Raw genomic sequence first — 24,631 nt, 5'->3', positions numbered from 1 at the left:
CATGACCTTGACCAGAATCGAACCTGGGACCTTTCAGTCCGCAGGCCAACGCTCTACCCACTGAGCCCAACTGGTTTCGGCTTAACTCTTGTTTATATATTGATATATCAGTTAGGGCAAAATTGGTTTCATTACACCTCGTTTCACCATCTTCCAAGAATCTATTGTCGACGTTCAGTGGGGACTTACTATATTACACTGCAGATCCTCTGGATTAGAATCACCCATGGCACTTACTAAACATCAAAAGATAAATTTTATTTATCTTTATTGTTTAAAGCATTGCAGATGTCCCCTTTCCGTCCCCATTAACCCCTTCTAGCCTGCACACACACACAAATAGACACCCCGCCCCAGGCCTTCACCATACTATGACCTATGTCCATGGGTTATGCATATATTCAAACAACTTCTTTGACTGATCGCTTCCCACCCGGTCCATCTAACTCCACATCTGAAATAAGAGGGTGGAAATCTGCAGCTTCACCAGGCACCCCAGTGACTCATGAATCCCAACGTTTAAGACAGTACTTTCTTAAGCATTCAGAAACTGACCATCACCAGAAACAGAATCATTTCATAGATTAGAGGAAAAAATTATTATTTGGCTTTCTGGGAAAAAAAACAGTAAGGTCATACATACTTTATTTTCTAAAGATTAAGCATTCCAACCTAAACATAATCCAACCTGATTTAGAGTTTATATACCACACAAGCAAGGAATGCTTCTGTTTTGATCACAGCTCAGCCCAGCACCCGGCACATAGTAAGCCCTCAATAAAGATCTGTTAAATAAATATGATTTGGACCAGATTGCTCCTCACATATATAAATTAACTGGATAAAATGGGTGTGGCCAGCGGAAGGTAAGAAAATGAGACTGAGAATGAGATAAGATGGATGTTCTACACTGGGCTCTGCAACTAAGGAGAATGTGATCTCATTTCTGCCACGTAACTTGTCTAAGTCCTACATCTCTTTTTGTAAAGGAACGGAGCAGATCCCGTGAAATTAAATGCCAAAGAATCATTTCAGTCTGAAATATTGAAATTGAGATTCTAGAGGAGTCTAAATATTCCTCTGATTAATGTACCTGGGTGCTATCATTTCAAAGTTAATATTGTAAAGACAGAAACACTTTGAAATGTGTATTATTACCTTCACCACTGATTTGTCATTCTGTGATTAAGTTTGAAACCACTGGGAAGAGGGTAATCCATTTGAAAGCAAAAAAAAAAAAAGAAAAAAAAAGGAAAGATAAGTGAAAAAGTAAACTGTCAGTCTACAAGTTGTGTCAGTTGTTATCATTCCAAATTTCAAAATCTATTATTTACACAATTATTTTTACCAAAATATTCTAGAATGGCACCTAATATAGTTAATTTTAAATGTGGGGCAAGATTTCTTTTTGAGAAGAATTTTACAATAGTTTATAGAATACTCAGAACCGACAGGATGGTCAACCACTTAAACACATGTTTTAAAGGACCAAAAAGACTTTCTGAGCACGAAGACAACAAATGCAAAATGTGCCAAATTTAGAAAAAAGATCTACTTACTAATAAACATGCCCTTCATTTATAGAGCTGCAAATCAGTCTTAACTGCAGCAAGGGCCATGGAAAGCAGGAATGAATGCTAATCTGCATGGCCACCTCCACAACTCGGGTCTATCAGAGCAGGTCAGCAGATGTATTTAGGTGCATGAGCAACTCCCTAGGCTGCAATGGGAAAAACAGTGAAGGGCGCCCTTCAGATTCCAGGAGAAATGCTCATGAATCCAGAAGAAAGTCAACAATTACCCCAACCTCTGAAGGAGAGGGAGTGGCCTGGGAAGGCAGAAAGTCACCTGGAGACAGGAGAAGTCAAGACACATGTCCCTCGGCTTGTGTCACTGTTGACCATCTTCAGGGAGAAGTACTTTTAAGTACAAGGTTTCCCACAGTTACCCTCTTGCCCTGTCCCAGGAGCATTTGTTCTAAGCCCTCAACAGAGAACACTACTGGAAAAACAAGGTGGGCTTTTGGAAACCTTGAAAGAGCTCCGTAGAGGGTTAAAAAGCTTGTCACACTTTGAAAAACCCAGTTGCAGAGAGCAGCACCAGTGTATGCAGGTCAGTGGAGGAAGCCTTGATAGCAGAAGACTGAAAACAACCATTAGCAAAGAAAACAGAAAATAAAACCTGGGCACTACCTCAAGGCCTTTGGAGAAATGAAACAGGTGTGGCAATAGACAACGAAGCAATGAGTGTTGGTCACAGTATACAGCCAACAGCCACATGTCAAAGGAGGGAACACGTAGAACAGCCTCTAAAGAGGCTCATGAGCCAACTTGGCATCCTGGGAAGTAGCCCAGGAGCAATAATAGTAAGTAGGATGTCAAAACCCACCACAAATGTCATTCATGCTGCTGACCATGCTTAATGCTGGTGTAGCCAGTAGAACAAGTTTTGCGATAAAAATGTCCACTCACCATCTTCCGGAGCCATGGTACTTTGTACAATTTCATGAAGGTCAAATGAGGCTTAAAACTTCTGCTTTCTCCTGCCAAGATGCCTTTTTCTTGAAATGTCCTTTTTGCAACCTCTGTAATAAATAAAAAAGATACACAAACATGTTACTACATCACATGGCTTTCTTTATAAAAATAGCAAGTAAAAAAAATAACAAAATGTTTTTTATAATAAAGATTATTTTATATATCTATGATTTTTTTAAATATATTTTTATTGATTTCAGAAAGGAAGAAAGAGGGAGAGAGGGAGAGAGAGAAAGAGAGAAACATTAATGATGAGAATCATGGATCGGCTGCATGCTTCCTACTGGGGATTGAGCCTGCAACCCAGGCATATGCGCTTGGCCAAAATTAAACCTGGGACCCTTCAGTCCGTAGGCTGACGCTCTTTCCACTGAGGTAAACCAGCAAGGGCTATGATTTTTTTTTTTTAAAGAGAGAGCAGAAATCAGTTTGGCTTAGTAGACAGAGTGTCAGCCTGCGGACTAAAGGGTCCCAGGTTCGATTCTGGTCAGGCCATTTACCTATTATAGGTTGTGGGCATGTCCCCAGTGGAGTGTGTGCAGGAGGCAGCTGATCGATGTTTCTCTCTCATAGATGTTTCTGACTCTCTATCCTTCTCCCTTCCTCTCTGTAAAAAATTAATAAAATATAGTAAAAAACACAGAGAGAGAAACAATGAACATGATAAACATATTTATGACAGTTAAATCTGCAATGATTTCAAACATTGGGTAAAGCACACAAAAGCAACAATTTGAAAGAGAAACGTTTAATAAAATAACTGTTTGACTGATGAGATGCTGACTCACTGATTATACCAGTAGTGACCATAGGTATTCTAACCAAGATGGAATAACAGGAATTAGATTTGTCCTCCCATCTGAACCAAAAAAAGGACAAATATACAAAGCAAAGGTTTACAAGACACTATACCCATCAAGAAATGAAGGCCAGTGGTCCTTGAGAGATGAGAAGCAAACCAGATGAGCCTGACCGCCCAACTTACATCCTTGAGTGGCTAGGTCTTTGTGCAAGGAGGAGAATAGAGCCCAGTCACCTCACTGGTTCAGGAAAAAGAGCTGAGAATAAGCTCACAGGGCAGAGAACTGGGGAAGTGAGACTGACACAGAGTGAAAACTCCAGAGATCTGCAAAGGGTCCGCCTTGAGTATTTAGCTGAGCATAGATACCAACACATACATGTGAGCAAACTATGTGGAGCATGTCCTAAAACACTCTTCTTTACTAATCACTGCTACCAAATGATTTTTCTTCTCTCTTCTACTGCAATAAAGAAAGTTAAGCAAGAGACCATTAAAATGCCAAGAAAAAACTGGTTCTCAGTTGTAGACCATTTTGCCTGAATTAAGCAACAACAGACTTCATGGGAAATGGAGGGATACAGTAACAGGCTGGAAGACTATGACACCAAGAAGCCCGAAGTACAAAGGAGGACAGGTCCAGCGACACCACATGGTCTTCCAGCTGGCACCACTGAAACCAGGCACAGCAAAGGGCTAGAAATGCTGCCGTGGGCCTCAGACTGATGGTAGCTACGGCTGATGACACAGCCCATCTCAAGAATGGACTCTGCATGGATCTGTTTTGTTCAAGTTACTAGTCTGAGCCAAAGCAAGATCATGGTCCTGAATCCAAAGGAATCTATGAAAAAAATGCACCTGACACAGAGATGCTGGAAAAGAGGTTAGATATTAAACAGCCAAAAAAAAGTCAACAGTCCAGGCAAACGTGTGTTTTAAAACAATAAGAGTGTACTGATTCATATGCCTTTCAGCATAACCATTATTGCTTGTCTCATTTTTTATTCCTATAAGTATATTTTCAGTAGGACATGATCTCACTCATCTAGGGGAAATAGTGAACAACATAGACTGATGAACAAGAACAGACCCAGAGATAAGGAGCCATGGGTCAGACTGTTGGACCTCAAAGGGAGGGTGGGGATAAAAAGGAGAGATCAACCAAGGACTTATGTGCACACATATGAGCCTAACCAGTGGTTGAGGACAATAGGGGGTGGGGGCGTGTGTGGGAGGGGATTAGAATGGGGGGTTGAGGACAAATATGTGATACCTTAATCAATAAAGAAATTTTTTAAAAAAAGAAGACATGTAATAATTTAAACAATAAAGAATAAAAAAAATAAAAAATAGTGTATTAGTATTCAGAACAAGTACTATTATAATTAACTTATCAACTTTCAGCTCATATAAATTACAAGCAGGTATATCTTTCCTCAATAATTTTGGCATAATCTCAACTGTTTTAAATAGAACTGGAGTCAAAATATTAGGCTGATTCATACAAAACTGTCATTTTTATGAATCAAAAACAGTCAAACATTGGCAATGTCTGATGACTTAACATATACCATAGTAAACCAACTTAGTAAGTTCCTGACATCTGAGTGAAGGAATTGGGGCACATTTTCCAAACCTCATGTATTTGAGGAATTATCACATAGATGAACTTCTGATAGAAATTTACCAATATGTTCATAGCAACACAGAAAACAGAAATAGCATGAAGATATAAAAGCCAAAATTATTTTATTCAGTTATGTTCTGAGCACTTCCTATATATGCTAGGCACATCATCTGTTAAAGTCAGCAAGCACCTCCCAGCTTTCAGGGAGCTTGTAGTCTCACCAGACAGATTTCAGCCCAATGAAGAGGAGGACTTAGCAACATTCAGAATTGTCAAAACATGCAAGATGTTGCTCAGTGATTAGAGGATTCGACCAGAGTCGAAGGTTAGATTCCTGGTCAAGGGCATGTACCTGGGTTGCAGGTTTGATCCCTGGCCCCAGCTGGGCACATTTGGGAGGCAGCCAATTGATATGTATCATATCGATGTTTCTCTTTTCTCCCTCAATCTGCCCTCCCATCCATTCCCTAATAATATCAGTGGAAAAAATATACTCTGGTGAGGACTAACAACAACAAAAACATACAAGAGATATAATGAAAGTAGTTTTTTTAATAGAAAGTAAAATAGTAGGCATCTGTATCATTTATTATTATTTACATTAGATTTGCATATTATTTGATTCTAAAGATACAGCATTTTTCAACTTACTGATCAAATGTTGACTCGCGTTATCATTATTGACTGAAATCACAATTGATGGATATCTATTCACAATACTGGGTTAAATAGTATTATCACAAAGCACATTTAATTTGTATTAATATGTTGTTTTTTTAAGTACAGCATATGCTCTAGGTACATAGAAATAGGGAAAGAGAAAAAAAATACTGTTTTTGGAAAAGTACATCTTAGTAGCGATTTTATATTCCTAATAAGAGTATAATCTATTGCTTAGCCAGAGTACTGGGTAATAGTTATGGAAATACTATTCTTGAGATAAGAAGAGTTTTTGCTAATGTGAAAAACCACGTCATTCTTCATCTATGTTAACATATTCTGTAAGAGAAGCTTATGAATAATTTAAGAGATTATTCAATTCCTTCTAGTACCACAGATATTCCTTCAAGCATTAAATAGAAAATCACAGTGCAAACACATCAGATAGCCTTCACAAGTCAGCTAAGAATGCTTCCTAAGTAATACAATTTACCTAAAGGTAAAGGTAAAAATTACCTGAAGAAAATTTCTTAAAATATATTTTTAATAGTAAGAGACGTCACTATGTAAATGAACACTTCAATGAATAATTTATAAAGAAACAATACTCTTGTTATCCTAAGAAACAGTTTCGTTTTATCTGGGTGGATTTGCTTTTTGTGTGTGTGTGTGTGTGTGTGTGTGTGTGTGTGTGTGTGTGGTTTGTGGGTTTTTTTCCCATCTATTCAACAAGTATTTATTGAGCATGCCAGATACTGGGAAGTTTTATCTGTTTTTTAAGATAGATAGATAGATAGATAGATAGATAGGAAATTTATTCAGGTAAACTTAAATATGTAGCAAGTATAAATTTTTACCTAACATGCAAATACATTGCTAGATTTGTCTCAAAGTAAACTATATCAATTTTTAATACAATAATGTATTTTTAATTCTATACACTTTCTTGCAAAGCAAATATTTTTTTCTCCTTTTTTCCCTTTTGTAATTATCTCCACTTTATAAAAATTTTGAGGGTGTTTATATGATAGCATGATGAATAATTTGAGAATAATCACAAAGAGCTTTATTTTTTTTGAGGTATACAAAGAAATTTATTAATAAGAATAGTCTATAATACTTTGCAAATCGGGTGGCCCTAATTCTTTTTTTCTTTAGTTTTTAATTTTCTTAGAGAGGAAGGAAGAGAAAGAGGGAGAGAGGAAGAGAAAGAGGGAGAGGGGCAGAGAAAGGGAAAGGGGGAGAGAGAGAGAGAGAGAGAGAGAGAGAGAGAGAGAGAGAGAGAGAGAGAGAGAGAAACATCAATGTGAGAGAAATACATTGATTGGTTGCATCCTGCACATACCCCAATAGGGCTGGAACCCATGACCTTCCCATACACGAGATGCTGCTCCAACCAACTGAGCCACACTGGCCAGGAGGCTCCTAATATATTCTTAACTATCTGTACTGTGTGTCAGTACGTGGATGCAACAGAAGTAATATGTTAGATTTTAGTTTTAAAAGGACTGATTTGTGATTAAACAATACACCATACTTTCTAATAGCATTGTAAGATACAGTAAAATTATGTCACATATGGTATTTAAAATCTTAATAAAATTTTAGAATCATTTTTCAGCCATCTAAAATTTTAAAGAAATAAAAACCATACAACTGTTCTTTTATTACTATATTATTACTATTTAATGGAGTCCTATTTCCATATGCTGCTTAAACTGTTTCATTTTAGATCGTTTTAGTGACTCATTTGAAGTACATGCTTCAACATAAAGGCTGACATAATGTTGAAACCAACTTCCATTTAAATATTTTATATTCACCATTTTAAATAGATATATCCAATTGATTGCTGTGTGAAAATGTCAAAGAGAACTTTAAAACATTACAATGGAATAAAGGGGTGCCAGACTACCAAATGGGGAAAGTTCGTCTTTTTAAAAAAATGTGTTGGGAAAACTGGATATTTACATGCAAAATAATGAAGTTAGACCCTTACCTTATACCACATACAAAAATTAACTCAAAATTGATCAAAGAAGAAAACTTCATTATACTGGATTTAATAACAATTATTTATATATAACACTAAAACCACAGGCAAAAAAAAGTTAAAACAGATAAATTGGACTAAATTTTAAAACTTCTGGAAAATTAAAAAGTTTTAAAAAATTAAAAAGTAAAAAGTTAAAGATAGAAAGAAAGAAATACGTTACATTTAAATAAGTGGCATTATAAGTTCTGAATGTTTTCAAATGCACAATTTACCATAATATTTATAAATATTAAGCTAATAAACTACACTCAAATATTTTTAAATATGATTTAGTTGGTAAGCAGCGTAGAAATGCCCAAAGATACCAATAACTGAACAAATTCCTCACAAAAGACAGGAACACAGGGCATATTCTCTCCATCTTTTGGAGGAAATTGACAGTCAAAATAAGTGGAAGTATAATGTTCAAACGAATATCCTAAAACCTTTCATTTTTCCTTTTAAGAGATAGGTGCACTTGGAATCTTTTAACATGCTAAACCAAGCAAGCACACATTTCTCATTTTTTAAAAATGTATTGACTACTATAATTATAGTAGGGTAAATTTTTAGCAATTTCTCAATTTAATATACTTCTTAAAATTACGGTTCACTAAAAATAATGAATGAAATCACATATTAATTTCTATGCAAAAAGCTTTTCAGAGCAACTTCATCATTGTACAATGTGGAGAAATGCCATATAAATGCCTAATTTTCAATATCTCCTTAACTCTATGAGCTACTGTGTAATGCTAGGAAAAGAGAAGATGATGTTTTGTTGCTTTTAACTTTATTTTTATTGTTGACACTATTATAGATATCTCCATTCCCCCACCCCCCACTTTGCCCACCTTCCCCCCTTCCGTGGGAAAATAGGATCAAAGATGAGCTTTGTCTCCTCCCACCAGCATCTACCAAAAATAAGTTATTAGCAGCATATGTGGATGCATAATTCAAGTATTGATGTAAAAGTTCATCAATTCAGATTCTATTAGTTCAAAACGTATGATAATTTTCTTCAATTTCATACCTTAAATTTTCTAAGTTACTCATTATCCTGAAAATTTTTAGTAATGAGTTCAAATACTAGTGTCTGAAATTCAGTCCTATTTTCAAAACAACTAGGTCATATTTTAAGAAATTGTTTCTTCTAACTTGTAAATTTTATAACTCTACAAAAATCAGACAAATGAGACTACTCATGAATTATAATTTTCAACTATTCAAGTTAGTTTTACTTCTTAATATGTATTTAAACTTATCAATACTTTAATAATTAAATTTGTTTTCTTTAGAAATTATATTGCTTTTTCATTAAGTCAAACTAGTGCTGCCACCATTATTTTGATCAAATAAGATTCTAGAAAATTAAATATAATTTTAATTCCAAAAGAGAATAAATATTTCAGTAACATACTAAGTGATTAATATTCCTATATAGGCACATACATATACAGAGTTTATTACAAAGTTTTGTACTGTGGTCAAAATCTGGACTATATGATTCAAATAGTTTATAAAGTATGACACAAAAAAACAAAATGACATTTTACTGATACTGTTGAACTACAGTTTAATACTAAACCTGAAGTAGTCTTTAAAAAAATAAATCTAATGAAGTAAAATACTAACAAAAAGTCTGGATGGAACATTCTGACTACCTGGATACTGTACAAATGGAGGCTCCAAATAGACTTCAATGCAAAATTTACATATACATACTCAAATACTTTTATTTCTTATAAAAGTCCATAAAAGCAACAGTACAAAACAATAATCAAAAGCAACAGTACAATATATACATAGAAGATTAAAAATAAATATAACAAAGAGTGATTATATTGAGTGTTGTCCTCCCTCTAGTTCCCAATTTGGGGTAATATTTTGTTTAAATTTATGGAAAAATATATATGTATTTTTTAAAATATGTTTTATTGATTTTTTACAGAGAGGAAGAGAGAGGTATAGAGAGTTAGAAACATCGATGAGAGAGAGACATCAACCAGCTGCCTCCAGCACAACTCCCCACTGGGATGTGCCCGCAGCCAAGGTACATGCCCTTGACCGAAATCGAACCTGGGACCTTTCAGTCCACAGGCTGACGCTCTATCCACTGAGCCAAACCGGTTTCAGATATATATATATGTGTGTGTGTGTGTGTGTGTGTGTGTGTGTGTGTGTGTGTGTTTAAGCAGCAGTTTTTGGCATCAAAAAAGGAATTACAGGGGCAGTGGCTTGTCCTAAAATGATAAACCAAAACTGTTGGTTTCATAGTCATACTAAGCCGAAGATATTTCACATTCCTTAGCATACAATGGGTCTTTTATCAATAATGGAAACTGCCTTTGCGAGAATATTTGTTAAGAATGGATGGCATTCTCAATGTTGCAAGCACCCATTAAGTTACTTAAAAGGTCAATAAATAATTGACCAATTTAAAATGTTTCTTGAATTCAGAGATATTTAAATTATAAAAGAAAAGACCTACATCTACTATTTTCTCCAGAGCAGTCAGGAAGAACAGATTGAGTTTGTTAACTGTGGGCATGAGTGTCCAAATGCATTACCATCAAAACTATTAGCGTCAGGGTGATGAACACACAATACAGTGTACAGATGATGTGTTGTAGAACTGTGCATCTGAAGCCTGTATAATTTTGCTAACAGTGTCACCCCAGTAAAAGAGGGAGGGGAGAATTGTTGGAATTGCTTTCTCCTTGGCCAACTAATGATGTTAAGTCCTAATTGACTAATAAATATTATTTAATTGTTTGCATGTTTGTTTGTATATCTATAATAATAAAAGCATAATATGCAAATCAACCAAACAGCCTAACAGCGAAATGACCTTCCAGACAAAGCTGGGGCCGCAGCTGCCTCAGCTGTGCAAGATCCAGGCAGCCAGCAGGTGTCAGGGCTGGGAAGGCCTACTCTTGCATGAATTTTGTGCATTGGGCTCTAGTAGGTAGCTAGGTAGGTAGGTAGGTAGGTAGGTAGGTAGGTAGGTAGGTAGATAGGGAGGGAGGGAGGGAGATAGATAGATAGGTAGGTAGGTAGGTAGGTAGGTAGGAGATGATAGATAGATATTGTACCACAAAAGAAGAACTTAACCAACAATGAAATGAAACTTACCTTCATGTTCACCTCACCCCAAAAAGAGATGCACTTTTGAATAGATAACTATAAAACTGCTTAAAGATAATATAATATTAAGTAAAAAAAAAAGAGTATGTCTCAAAAGATCACATACAACATGACACCTTTTTTATAAAATTAAGGTCAACTAAAAATATATATACTTTGGAAGAATATAAGGAAATAAACACCGACTTTAGCAGAACAGTGCGCTTAAATGAGAGAAGGCTAAGAGATGGATTAATGAAAAAAATAATAAGGTTAGATTTCTACCAATGATAACATCATAGATTACTACATAACTTTCATTTTGGGTTGGGGATTCCTAGATGATTATAATATTAATTTAAGATATATAGATGATAGATAGATGAAAGTAGACTAAACATAGACCAATGGTGAGAATGTGTTGTGAGCTAAGTATTATTGAACCTGAAATGAGATGATGTAAAATGGCTTGACATGATATGAAAATGAAAATAAGAATGGTTTACAGTTTGTATGTTAGTATACAAACTGTAAACCATTCTTATTTTCAATCTACAACCTCTGAGTCAACACAAAAGTCACTCATCTAAGTTGTGTAATTTTCTGCTCCTATTCCCTAACAATTTCCAATTGTGATGCACAAAGTAACACGTTCTCCAATGGATGTGAGACTTTGTACCATCACCAATAGACCTTCTGCTCAAAGAGTGGTATTTACACAGGAGAGAAAAAAGTAGCACAAAGGAAAATTCTGTTGAGTCATCTACTGACTTTGGATTAGGTCTGGCAGTCACCAAAAGCCTCTGAATGGGCAACTGATGGTTCTTATTCATTCATTCATTCATTCATTCAATACTAATTAAATGCCGGCTACATGTCAAATGTCATGCTGAGATCCTTTGGATTTAAGGTTAGGACACACTTAACAAATACTTTAATCCAGCTCCAGAGTCAACATATTCCTCAGGTCAAAGAATCAAGATGGCTCTTCTGGTCTTTTAGTTAGCTTCTTACCCACACAAGAAAATGGAGAAGAAGCTCACTTATCAAGTAAGGTTAAACTGGCCTCCCAAAGCTAAAAGATGTCAAAGCTCTATTATTAGAATTGAGGTGGGGGGAAATTGCTTCTTCAACAGATGACATTTCATATGAGTTTGTTGCTGTTTGTTTTACCTGCAATTTCCAAAAGTGGATTCATGTGCTCTCCTTCTGCCAGCTTCACAAATCCAACCTGATTTCCAAAAGTGTCAACCCCTTGAAAGGGCAAAGTCAAGTGTTTTCCTTGAAGGATTTCTTCTATGAACGGTTTTAATTCCAAAAGAGCATCAATACCACTGGCAAGAGATAATAATATATCTTTCAGTAACATACTAAGTGATAAAATATACAAAACTAAACAGGAAACAAAGTAACCAGATATAGAAATATAAATTAATTTTGATGCTTGTACTAGTTGTTTTAAAGCACAAAATACCTTTAAAAACTATTTGATTAAAATAAAACTAAGGTTAATTTTTAAACAAAAACTATGGAAGAAATGAATTAAGTCTTTACCTCATTATAATTTGTATTATATTAAAGACATAAAAGGAAATATTATTTTATAGTTCACCAAAAATTTTTTAACAAAGGAATACTGCATGCATATTTTGGAAAAGAATTACGGGTAATATATTGCAAGAAACTTAATACCAATGAGAGCTTTTATTAGATTGTGTGGAAAGTTCTATTTAAAAGTACTAATACTTTTTGAAAGGCACTCTACTAACACTTAATAGACATTACCTCTTAAAATATTAATATAAGTCTCCATAATGAAATAATTTACTGTACTTGAATTTAACAAAAATATGTTTATATTCACAAATGCAACTATACAAGTTTGTTATATCTGTTTCGCCTATGTCATTATAGGGCTATTTTATTTCAAGTACTTGAATTTTCCTTAAAAAATAAGTATTTATCATATTAATTAATTAGACATTATTATGCTTAGAATTTATAAAATTCTGATTTTATAAATTTTATAAATCAGAATCAATTATTTCCACCTTGAAGAGGATTTTGGTGTAGGTACTTTATTGTGAGAAAAAATTTAAAATCTCACTAGAGGGCAACAATTACTCAAAAAAGAAATAAGTACATTCTTACATTGTGAAGAGGACTTTAAAACACCTTTTGGTGAATACCATTAATTTAAATTATCTTCATAAGTGATTTGCTCAACAATAACTATATGTTAAATGTATGCAACAGAATTTAGGCAGGTATTTTTCTAAATCTTTCATATCTCTAAATTAGTTTTCATATAAATTTTTCAACTGTCATTTATAGCTTCCATACTGAGACTCATTTCTGTCGTAACATAATATACATTACTTAAAATAGCTCTGGAAATGTCAACATTTTCTTATTATACCTCCAAATCTACACCTTAAATCCAATCTTTACAAACTGTATTTATGTTCATCCAAAAAGACACAGTGTGCTATGAGTTAAAGCATTCAAAAACAGAACAGCCACTTCTGGCTCATCTATCATAAATGGAGGGAATTCAAGATACACATTTTAAATATAACTATATATGAAAGCAAAGAATGCTGAAGGTTAGGGCTGTTCAGAGATATTGAATTCCATGTCCCATTTTCCTTTAAATAAATACAGATGATTTAAACTCAGTCGAATTTTTCAGTCCCTAGTTGCATAAATCAAGAAATGTGCTCTAAGGAGATGTCATCAATCACAGAGTGAGGAGTCATAGTGTCTATGGAAGTATCACTAACTTTCAAATTCCTTTAAATACAACATTTTTTCAAGAGCAGTTTGTAAAAAGACTTCTATATGGTAAAATTAATAAAAGTATACACATAGCCATAACCAGTTTGGCTCAGTGGATAGAGCATTGGCCTGCGGACTATAAGGTCCCAGGTTCGATTCTGATCAAGGCCATGTACCTTGGTTGTGGGCACATCCCCAGTAGGAGGTGTGCAGGAGGCAGCTGATTGATGTTTCTCTCTCATTGATGTTTCTAACTCTCTATTCCACTCCCTTCCTCTCTGTAAAAAAAAAAAAATCAATAAAATATAATATATTAACAAAAAAGATAAATAAAAATTAAATTTTAAAAAAAAAGTATACACATATAGGAAACAGAATTCTGGACCTGGACTTCAGACCCAAATATTGTATTTGAAGTTAAAACAGGACAGCTGTTGTCTAAGGAAGAAGGAATCCTGCCATTGAACTTGAGATTGCAACATCAACTCTTCCCTGGGTCTCCAGCCTGCCAGTCTTCCCTGCAGATTTTGGACTTGCCATGGAGCTAATTATGTGAGCTAAATTTTAAAAATTAATCTAGATATAGATATACAGATTAGAGATAGAGATATATAAATATATCTAGATATCCATATGGATATACATCCTATTGATTCTGTTTCTCCAGAGAATGCTGACTTATACACCACCCTAACACACACAGGACTTTTGTCTTGTTGTGCCACATCTTTTACTTCTTTTCTTATAGAGAATCAGAATTATTTTTTTCCTTCTGTTTGGCAAAGTGAACGGCTAAACTGAGTAAAGTAAAATCTTCAAGTCCTCTCTGTCATTGCAGGGTGCTCAATATTTGCTCTTGAATAGATTAGGTTGGAGTATTAGGTCTAGTAATAATTAATGTCGTTTTCTAATACTTTTTAAAATCGAATTTATTTAAACAATACAACAAAATTTAATCAACAATATAGTTGCCGTTGTTTTCTACTACTTGTGCCCAATGCTCAGGAAGCATTTTAATCCCTCTGTTGTAAAATTCTTGTGATTTTGATGCAAAAAAATCGGTCAATGCATTCTTGAGGCATTCTTCATTATTAAATTTTTTTCCAAGAAGAAAGTTTTGCAAAGAACGAAACAAATGGTAATCGGAAGGGGCAATATCAGGACAATATGCAGGTTGAGGGAGAACTTCCCATTCCAACTGGTGCAGTTTTTCAGCAGTGATTCTTGCAGTATGCAGTCGTGTGTTATCGTGGTGAAGAATTACGCCCTTCCGATTAATCAGCGCGGGTTCTTTTGCTCTTAAAGCTTGGGCTAACCTTTCCAATTGGGCACTGTACACTGCACTTGTAATGGTTTGGTTAGATGGTAAAAGTTCATAATGAAGAATTCCTTTAAAATTCCACCAAACACACATCACTTTTTTCGCATGCAAGTCAGGTTTTGGCGTGGGCTGCGGAGCCTCATTTTTGTCCAACCATTGAGGCCGCCTTTTCAAATTAACATACAGCACCCATTTCTCATCTCCGGTAACAATTTGCTCTAAAAACGGCAAACGGTTTTGACAAGAGAGGAGTGAACTGCAAATTGTGACTCTTTGATTACGGTTGTTGTCGGTCAACTCATGAGGAACCCATTTTCCAAACTTTTGGACTTTGCCAAGTGCACGCAATTGATTGGAAATTGTTTTTTGTGAACAATTTAAAGTTGTCGCAAGCTCTTGTTGGGTAATTTGAGGATTTTGCACCAAAAGAGCTTGAAGAGCTTCTTGATCAAAATTGGACACATGGCCTCAACCACTCTTGTCATCTAACAAAAAATTTCCCTCGCGAAATTTCTCAAACCAACGCTGGCATTTTCTGGCGCTAACTGCATCTTGACCAAGAGCACTACAGATGTTTTTTGCAGCCTCACTTGCTTTTCTTCCTAATTGGAACTCGTAAAGCATGCAGTGCCGAATATGCTCTTCATCCGCCATCTTCTTAGCCCTAGTTTTGCAACAAAAACCAAACCAAACACAAACTTTTTCAAGCAAAACTTGTTAATTGCACTTCACACGTTCTGTAGATACCACGTGTTTGAAGGTTATGTCAATACAAGTCAACGCCAAGCAAGATTTTAAACGAATGTTTAAAAACGACATTAATTATTACTAGACCTAATAATAGGAAGACTGATCTCTAAAGACATGAGGTTCTACTGTCTAAAAGATATAACTCCAAGAATCATAAGGTGGCTGTACATTTTCAGTTACTAATTTATTGTTTTATCTCTTTACTTTCCCTTTACCCCACTCCCTTCCAATTCAAGTTTTGTTCTTCATTCCCTCAGGAGATTCTATGTCAAGCTAGAAAAAGAAGTGACACTTCATCCATCCTGGCATTGGTTTTCCACAGAGCTTAAGCCTGAGCTTATTCCAGAGGTAACAGGAAAGGGAAGAGCAAGCTTCTCCATTCCAGAGTGGAAAGCACCCATCAGTGACTTGAACTCAGCCTTCATGGCACAACTCTGGAATTGGTGGTGGGGGAAGTACTTGTACATTGACCGAGCAAATGACAGCTCTAACAGATAATAATATTGAGTGCCTACTATGTGTCAGGCCCTATACTAAGAACTTTTACATGTATTGGAACTATTATTTTCTCCATTTACTTAAAAAGTAAATGTCTTTTTCCAAAATCAGACATCTTTTAAGAGGTGGTTGTGCCATAGAGTGTTCCAGAGTCTTTATCTAGAATTTAACCTAAGTGGTCAGACTCCAGAGGGCTTATATAATTAACATGGACAAAAAAAAAACAAAAAACTGCATTGTCAAGGACTACTATTGAATAACAAAAACAGAGCTTTAAAGTCTAGCTTTAAAGAATATTTACACAGCTAATTCAGAACATGGACTTCTGACTGAAATAAATTAAAAAAATATTTCTTTAGAATTTAAATGCCTTTTGGGTTCTGCTATGATTATTCATATAAAAGTAATAATTTGAAAAACAATCTTCAAGAAAGACATATTACTCACATGTTTACTTCATCGTCATTTAACTGCATCACCAACAGGGTAACATGGAAGGAACCATCACCCGTCATTGCCTTGGCCAGGCGCTTATCCTGTTGTATTACTGCATTCTGCAGGATCTTAATTCCTTTTGTAATCTAATCCACACACAGACACATAAAATAGAGATTAGGTAAGCAAAACTTCCTATGGCCAAGTGTAAATCAAGAAGAAACATAAGCATCCACCAAAATTAGAAATGTCAAGGTTCTTCAACCAAACAAAACTGAATTGTCTCACTTGTTCTCAAATGTCCTAATAGGTGACTGGAAAGCTTAATAGGATGCATAAGTTTTTCAAATTATACAATGCTTATCCACCTTAAGAGCATTGAGCCTAACACCATTATTTTATAGATAGGGTCACTAGTTGAGCAGAAAATCTTTCAATGGCCATGCATCTCTTCAGAAACTTGTCCTTGAATATATAGTGTAATTTACTATACTTAGGATCTTTCCTCTAAAAAGTTTTATTTTTGCACAGAAAGATCAAGCCATCATATCAATACAACAGCCCATTGCTGTTGGGAGTCATATTTATTAGTCGCCTAGTGAATGTGTCTAAGAACCCATTCTTCGTGGCTTTAAGATTTTTAAAACAGCAATGATTTCAATAGGGATGACTACTGTCATCCTTCCAGGCATATGAGGAGGGAGAGTGGCAAAGAAGGCCAAACACGTATATGAGAAAAGCCCTTACCACTTGCATCCAGACAAAGCCCCAGGTCCTTTACCAGCCTTCCCCTCTCACTGCCTACCCTCCTCCTTTCCAGTTAGATCCAACTCTAGTCAACTTCTTAGTGTGAGTGTACTGGAAAATACATAGAAAACAGCAAACTGAGCCTGACCCTGAGAAAAGAGAGCACACAGGAGCCCTGAGGCAGCAGCATTAGTCAGAGAGAGAAGGTGATGGGGAGAGGAGAACTGGCAACAGAAGCAGAGTCAGGAAAACAGAGATAAGAAAACACTGAATCAGGAGCACAGCAGACTGTTCCTGATACCAGAGCAGCTGCTTCATCCTGAACAACGCTCCCATTATCTGAGGAATGTGGCTGGGCAGATCCTGGGATGTGTCCTGGGATGTAACTGCTCCGGTAGCTTTATAATAAATGCACGCCACCCAAAAGAACCTCAGCGTTTCTCTATTCCTTGCAATCTGGAGGACCAAAACACAGGAAACAGCACTTCCCTGGTTGGAATTTGCACAGTAACAGCTAACATGATCTTTTCCTACGCAAGATGTACTTGTGTGACACCCAATAAAGGAATGCTGATGGCCTGTCAATAAACGTAATATAACCGTACACACAGATCTTAGAGACCCACAGTTTCCTCGACACGACACTGACAAAACTGAACTATGAACTCCTCCAGGGCAATACCTATTTCTTCTACCCACCACCTTACCACAGTGCCTGGTCATAATAACAACATTTAACCAATGACACGAGGAACTAACCTTCATTGTGTGGCCACTAGGTTCTAGGCACTACGGTAAGCTCTTTACACATATTAGTTCACTGAAGCCCCTCTACAATCCTAGGAGGCACGCGTTGGTATCATTTCTACTTAACGAAGTTGAACAAGTTTAAAAAAAAAATCCCTTCACAATCATATACCCAAAGCAACACAGGAAATTGAGAAAAGGGTAAATTGCAGTGCATGGGAAAAGATGAGGGAGGCACCTGCAGGAAAGACCAGGAAGAGTGGGGGAGGAGGAGATGTAGCTGAGAGCAATGGAGGAAGAGTTACACGGAATTTGTTTTTCAAGAAGGCAAGGAGAGAGTCAAAGATGTGGGTACTGACTTAAGAAATGAAACATCGAGGAGAAAAAGACATTTAAAGGAAGGTTTGGGGGAATCTTACTGGACACTGTGTAATGGAACAACACACTATCCCTCTCAAAACAAAGCCTTTAGTGTAAGTTTCTATTAAATTTGAAATTTGAATTTTGAGAGTTTTCCCCAGTGCAATGAAGTGCTGAAATCGGCTATTGGGAATAATAAAGCAGCTCAAGAATGTCTGGGTTCATATGGAAGGGGCCTAAATAGGTGCTCAACAATGTCAGATCTCAAAACAATATATTGATAATTACATCTTCTAATCTTAGCCAGTACAACTGGTAATTCTGGTTTAACTGATAATGAGAAGGTGATTTGGGATGAGAATTTTGCTATATACCAATACAGAGATATGTGAGGATTGCTGGACATGGCGCAAAAATCCTGGATTTTAACCCCAGGCCTGGGGTGTAACCCCATACAAGTCACCTGGTTTCACTAAGTCTTGGTTTCTCCCCTTAGAAAATAGAAATAATAAAATGTGTATTGCCAAACTTATAAAGTTATGTTAAAGGTCACAGAAGAGCCCTGGCTGGTTTGGCTCACTGGATAGAGCATCAGCCTGCGGACTGAGGGGTCCCAGGTTCGATTCCAGTCAAGGGCACGTGCCAGGGCATGCAGGCGGCAGCCGATAGATGATTCTCATCATTGATGTTTCTTTCTGTCTCCCTCTCTCTTCCTCTCTGAAACCAATAAAAATGTTTTTTGTGTTTGTTTTTTTAAAAAAAAGATCACAGTAGATAATTTACATAGTCGATGAACTACTTTGTGAACTCTATACCACTTGCCTAACATAAGGTTTGCAACACTGCAATGTTATTAAAATCAGTGGTTCTATTCCTTGGGCAATTTTGCCTCCCAAGGGACATTGGGCAATGCCTGGCCACATTTTGATTGTCACAACTGAAGATTTGCTACTTGCATCCAGTGAGTCCAGTATTTGCATTTTCTTGGTCTTAAAAACTTAGTTTTCATTCTAAGCTCAAATACTAATTATATATAAATTCAGGACAATACTCAAATTCCATTCATTTGTATATTCTACATTTTAGTGCAATGCCATACATGGTAAAATAGTTTTAGACCATTCATATCTTTGAGTCCAGTAGCTTGTAAAGTTGCTAATTAAAAACTGTAAAACAGTTTGAAGACCATTTCTCTGAAGTCACACAGTACTTAAAATGCAAGATCAAACCTATGAAAATTCTGAAGTTAATCTAATCAAGTAACATATGTCTGATTATTCTTTGATGGGACAGATTAATTTATATATTCCTTGATATCATCTTAACAGTTTTAAAAATACATTCTATTCCTAATTACATTCTTAAAAGATAAAAAGGAAAATTACTTCAAGACTCTGAAGTCTTATCTATATGCTATTAGAACAAATACCCATGTCATTAAAGGCCAAAGGAAACTAATTTTTACAGGCATTATTTAAAATTCATAAATTCATTAAAACCTATTTTTTACCATAACATGCAGCCATTAGCAATACTGCACAATGCACATATTAATGATCTATTACTATAGAGTCATATTTAAATATGACATTGAAAGAAACCTTTAAAAACAAACAGCTTTATTCTTAAATATTTCACTCACTGATTAGTAATTTCTGGTTGTTTAGAGAATAAATCAGACACCCATTTACTAAACCACACCACTAAGCCATATTCCACTGAAAACAACACAATGAGGAAGTTAATTGTTATATCTTTTAAGCTTTCTAATTGAGTCAAAGCATATTATGAGTTCAAAAAAAAAAGGCCTTAAAATTAGTGTACAAGAGGGCATGTGAGCATATTACATTGCAACCTAACTTTTCTTTAAAGCTAAATATTGTACTCTCATCTTTTCTTGCTTGTCTACAACCATGAAAAACAACTCAAAAAAGGTGATGATTTAGAATAACTGAAGTAAAACTAAGAAATTATCCTCAAATAGGGAGTTTTTTTTATATCTACCAAGTGCTTCACATACATGATCATATCAAATACTTTCACAAATACATTTCCCAGAAACTGAATGCACAAATCGACTTGCATATTTTCCTGACTAAAATGATGAAATAATAGAATTAAATGTAATAAATGCCTTTTTAAGCCTCTAAAAACTCATACTTTTCTACTAATATAGAAAAACTGTCTTACAAAGAAATTAATACACTCCTAATTCAATCATCTGATTGTTCCCTTACATTTCCAATCCTGATTTGCCCTAAATTATTACTTCTCATAAGAGAGCATATAAAATCTAGTCAGTTAAGAAAGACTGAAGATTTATTATAGCTCCATTAAATTTTTCTTCTTTATTTTCATATTTGAGCTAAGTAATTGCCAGTAATGAAGAAATACATACTTTCATATTCTTAAAATTGGGATATTTTTATGCAGTCATTCTAATTCACTTTCCAATTCCATTATTTAAAAATATGAAATCATTATTTTCCACTAATAAAGAACTCAAAACATCTAAGAACATGTTTAAAAACCAAAGGTCCATGTAAGTCTGAAAACTTTTTCCTTTAAAACTAGATGCCAACAAGTAGAGACCAAAAGTAGAGCAACTCATTGTGAGAGTGCTAGCTTCCCAAAGCTTGTTTGCAGGTCACTTAATTGAAATTTGGAGTACAGTCTCCCATTGAAACAATGTTATAAATGCTGCTCCCTTTCCCAGGCCTTCCCACAAAAGCTCATAAGTAGTTTAAAAAGAAAATGAACATTAGATACTTGAAAACAAACAAACAAAAAAGTTGCTCCTACAAAAGATAGAAAATGTACCTCCTGAAGTCCCATTCTTGCCTCTAAAACCCATATTTAATATGAAGCTTTTGGTTGCCTACAAATAAGTCTCTTGAGAGACTTATTACATTATTAAAATAATTTGGTTTTGAGGTCACTTGAAATCTGTATTTCCCACCATTACAAGTTACCCTAAGCCCCTCCAAGACAAATCACTACTGTTGAGCCTATATTATAAAATTGACATTTATAACACTGTATTTTTTATTTTTAATGCTCTGGTTGTAACTTAGTATGCCAGAAACACATCTTTTGCCCCTGAAATGACGTTATTTTGTGTTTACTCTTGGCCAAGCACTGTTGTAGGTACTGGGAACGGGCTGAAAAACGCTGTAAGAAGACTAACAAGTGTCAAATTGCAAGGATGACAAATGACAAAAGGAAAGACTTTCAAGTCTTTTTGGGGAAATGGGAAGATTGACCTAGTCAGGGTGGTCACAGCCGAGAGGCATGAGCTGAGATTCTGGCTGCAACAAACCCAGAGAGGAAAGAAAACTCCTGCCAGAGAAGGCTATTCCTGGACAGAGGGAAGCCGGCGAGCTCACTGAAGGCCAGCGGGGCTCCGGCAGAAGGAAGGAGGGCTGAAGCGGAGGTCAGACCATGCAGAATCTTATGGAATATGGTAAAGGCTTTGTCTTTATCCTAAATACTGAAATGTATAGGCAGGGAGGTAACATGCCCAGATTTGGGTTTCGAAAACAGTCATTATCACCTCCGTTTTACACCTGAAGAAATGGAAATTCAGTAACCAGATCTACATCCACTGTAGAGTTTGTGACCCAGCTGCTATTTGAACAATGTCTGTCAGACCCCAAAGCTTGTACTCTTGTCACTTTCTATACAACATCCCAGAAGTTGTGAGGCAGAAACAAAAGCTGCTCAGTGAAAACTAAGGTTTGCAGACAGTTCTCCCATTCCCTTTCCTCCCGTCACCTTGGTGATCCAAATCCTGAACTAAGAGAGAGATACCAAAACATCAGTGATGAGAGAGAACCATGGATAGGCTCCTCCTGCATGCCCCCCACGCAGTATCAAACCCACAACATAGGATGGCCTGACTGTGAATCGAACCTGCACCTCCTGGTTCATAGGTCAATGCTCCACCCCTCAACAACACAAGACCTACTCTTGAACAAATTTTGTGCATCGGGCCTCTAGTTATATATAATCGTTGGTTACATTAAACTAAACACTTTTAAGAACTACTATTTAATCCCCCAGGGTATGCCAGTGAAATCAGAATGTGATTCTAAGATCTTGTATCATTAGGAATAAAATTTATCTTTTTACTTGTCTTCTTTCCCTGGCTAAAGCTTACCTCAAAGACTAGATATTTCCTGGAATGTCCCAAGAGAATTTTCTTATGATATTTATTTCTTGGATTTCAATTTGTTTTATTTTTAAAGGTTCATTAGCATTCCCCAGAACATTTTAGTTAAATAAGGGGAGAAGCAACCTGAAAGTGCCCAGTAGGAAGAGATTAAACCCACAATCAAAGAGAAATTCGGCTCTGGCTCTTAAATTGGGTCAAGACGTAAACGCAGTCAGTCTTCCAAGTCAGGCGTTGTTTTGTAAGGCATTTCAGTTCCTACCTCACTGCTCTAGCAGTTGTATTTTTTTTTTAATTTAAAATATTTATTGTTGAAAGTATTACATAGGTCCTCTTTTCCTCCCTATAACCTCTTCCAGACCACTACTCTAGCAATTTTAATTAGAGATTGTGGTTTGCTTTCTCAGCCATATATATGAGGGTTTCTTAAAGTGGGCAAATTAGCTGATCTGATTTCCTATTATTCATACCACATTAATTTTTCAGATTTTTAATAGATTTCTACCAAGTCTGTCATGTACTATTAAGTTGATGTGACAATGAATAATTTTTAAAGAAATTATGTTGCAATCATCATTACCATAAAGAGGACTAAGCAGCAAGAAATCCCAGTTTACTTTCCCAGCAAAGATTTCAGAATTCCTCTCTTTCTACCTGGTCACTGCTCTCAGCTCCTGAAAGTTTCCTCTGTTGTGGTGACCTAATGCTTAGAAAGGACCATGACATGCCATCTGGCAATACTTTTTCAAGTGGCTTTTGCAAAATTGTTTAAATATGATGGTTGAAATAATTATTTTTCAAAATTATGTTTTAAATATAGTAGCCATTTAAATAAAAATATTCCCAGCTAACATGCCACCAAAGACTCCTATAAGCTGAGAGCAAATGGACTTACAAGTAAGTATTTAGTGTACTTTAAATATAATTTAGAACTATTTATAGTAAAAAATAGTTTGTAAAAATATAGTACCTCTTTGTTGGTGATTGGAATGGAGAGGAAATAGTTTGGTTGATAGTCTTTGTACTTTTTTTTCTTCTTCTTCATTTGATCTTTATATTCATTTTCTTCACTTCTTTCCAAATTTACTTGAGGTACATCAGTGACTAGAAGATAAAAATCAAACAATAATATACCCGGTGTATTAAAACAAAGTTAATATAGGAAACAAACACTATATAAGTAGCAATCATTCACAACTGTTATTTTCAAATTGAAAGCAGGAGCTAGCAAACTCTCCCACAAAGGAGCTAAGAGTAATTATTTTACACTTCGCATATCATAAGGTCTCAGTCAAAACTACCCAAATCTGTTGTAGACAAAACACAGATGAGTAGGTTAGCTGTGTTCCAGTAAAACTTTCACATAGCAGCCAGCCAGTGGGCCAGTGTACTAACCTCTGATCTAACACATGACCAACCACCATTCTCCCCTCTGTGCCACAATATTCATGACACTAGGAAACATTATTTTTTTCATCCATCCTGCATGACTCAATATGCGTGACTACTTGTAGCAGTGCCACTCAAAGTTTGGTTTACGGCCAATGTCTCATTACAAGCTATTTGTTGTAAAAAATTAAGAGACTACTTTAGAAACACTCATAGCACTTAGGCAAAGGAATTTTGTCTATTGGATTTTGGTTTCTATTCTGTTCATCATTTTTAAAACATTTTTCTAATAATTCATTTTTATTTCCTTTTACAAAAGTATCAGTGGGCAACAAGTAGGAATTAAAAACAAAGCAAAACTGGTCCTTGACTGTAGATAATTTCAGAAGCACTTAACGCACTTCTTTTTAAAGTCACATTTGAAAGACTCATTTACAATAACACTCAACAATTCTAATTATGAAGCTATGCCCCAGAAATAACCCACCAAATCAGTCTGAAATTGTCTTTTTTTTTTTTTTTAACAGATTCTACCTGGTGCTTCTATCTGCATGCAAAACTACCATTAAGTTAGTTTTCAGGTTGTGTCTTCCTGAACAGTAGCTTACTGTTCAAATTGGAGTGTCTCAGACAGACTTTGTAAAAATACTA

At 35.6% G+C, this 24,631-nt stretch overlaps 1 protein-coding gene across 6 annotated transcripts in view; it reads right to left on the bottom strand.

Annotated features, from left to right (window-relative positions):
* The window catches only part of AKAP7 (A-kinase anchoring protein 7), a 78,489-nt gene that overhangs the window by 42,603 nt on the left and 11,255 nt on the right, over positions 1-24,631 (bottom strand). For all 6 annotated transcript variants that reach the window (XR_006739994.1, XM_036414519.2, XM_036414522.2 and 3 more), the window contains exons 3-6: positions 23,562-23,695; positions 16,579-16,712; positions 11,958-12,118; positions 2,472-2,584 (exon numbers count right to left, since the gene is read on the bottom strand). Coding sequence is in view for 5 of the 6 variants with exons in the window: in XM_036414519.2 (XP_036270412.1) it covers positions 2,472-2,584; positions 11,958-12,118; positions 16,579-16,712; positions 23,562-23,695 (542 nt within the window). In the remaining variant the exon portion in view is untranslated. The remainder of the gene's footprint in view (positions 1-2,471; positions 2,585-11,957; positions 12,119-16,578; positions 16,713-23,561; positions 23,696-24,631) is intronic.

Source organism: Pipistrellus kuhlii, unplaced genomic scaffold (genome assembly GCF_014108245.1).
Source record: "Pipistrellus kuhlii isolate mPipKuh1 unplaced genomic scaffold, mPipKuh1.p scaffold_m20_p_5, whole genome shotgun sequence".
NCBI classification, from domain to species: Eukaryota; Metazoa; Chordata; class Mammalia; order Chiroptera; family Vespertilionidae; genus Pipistrellus; species Pipistrellus kuhlii.
Note: the sequence above shows the minus strand (reverse complement) of the source record. Positions and strands in the feature narration are given on the sequence as shown.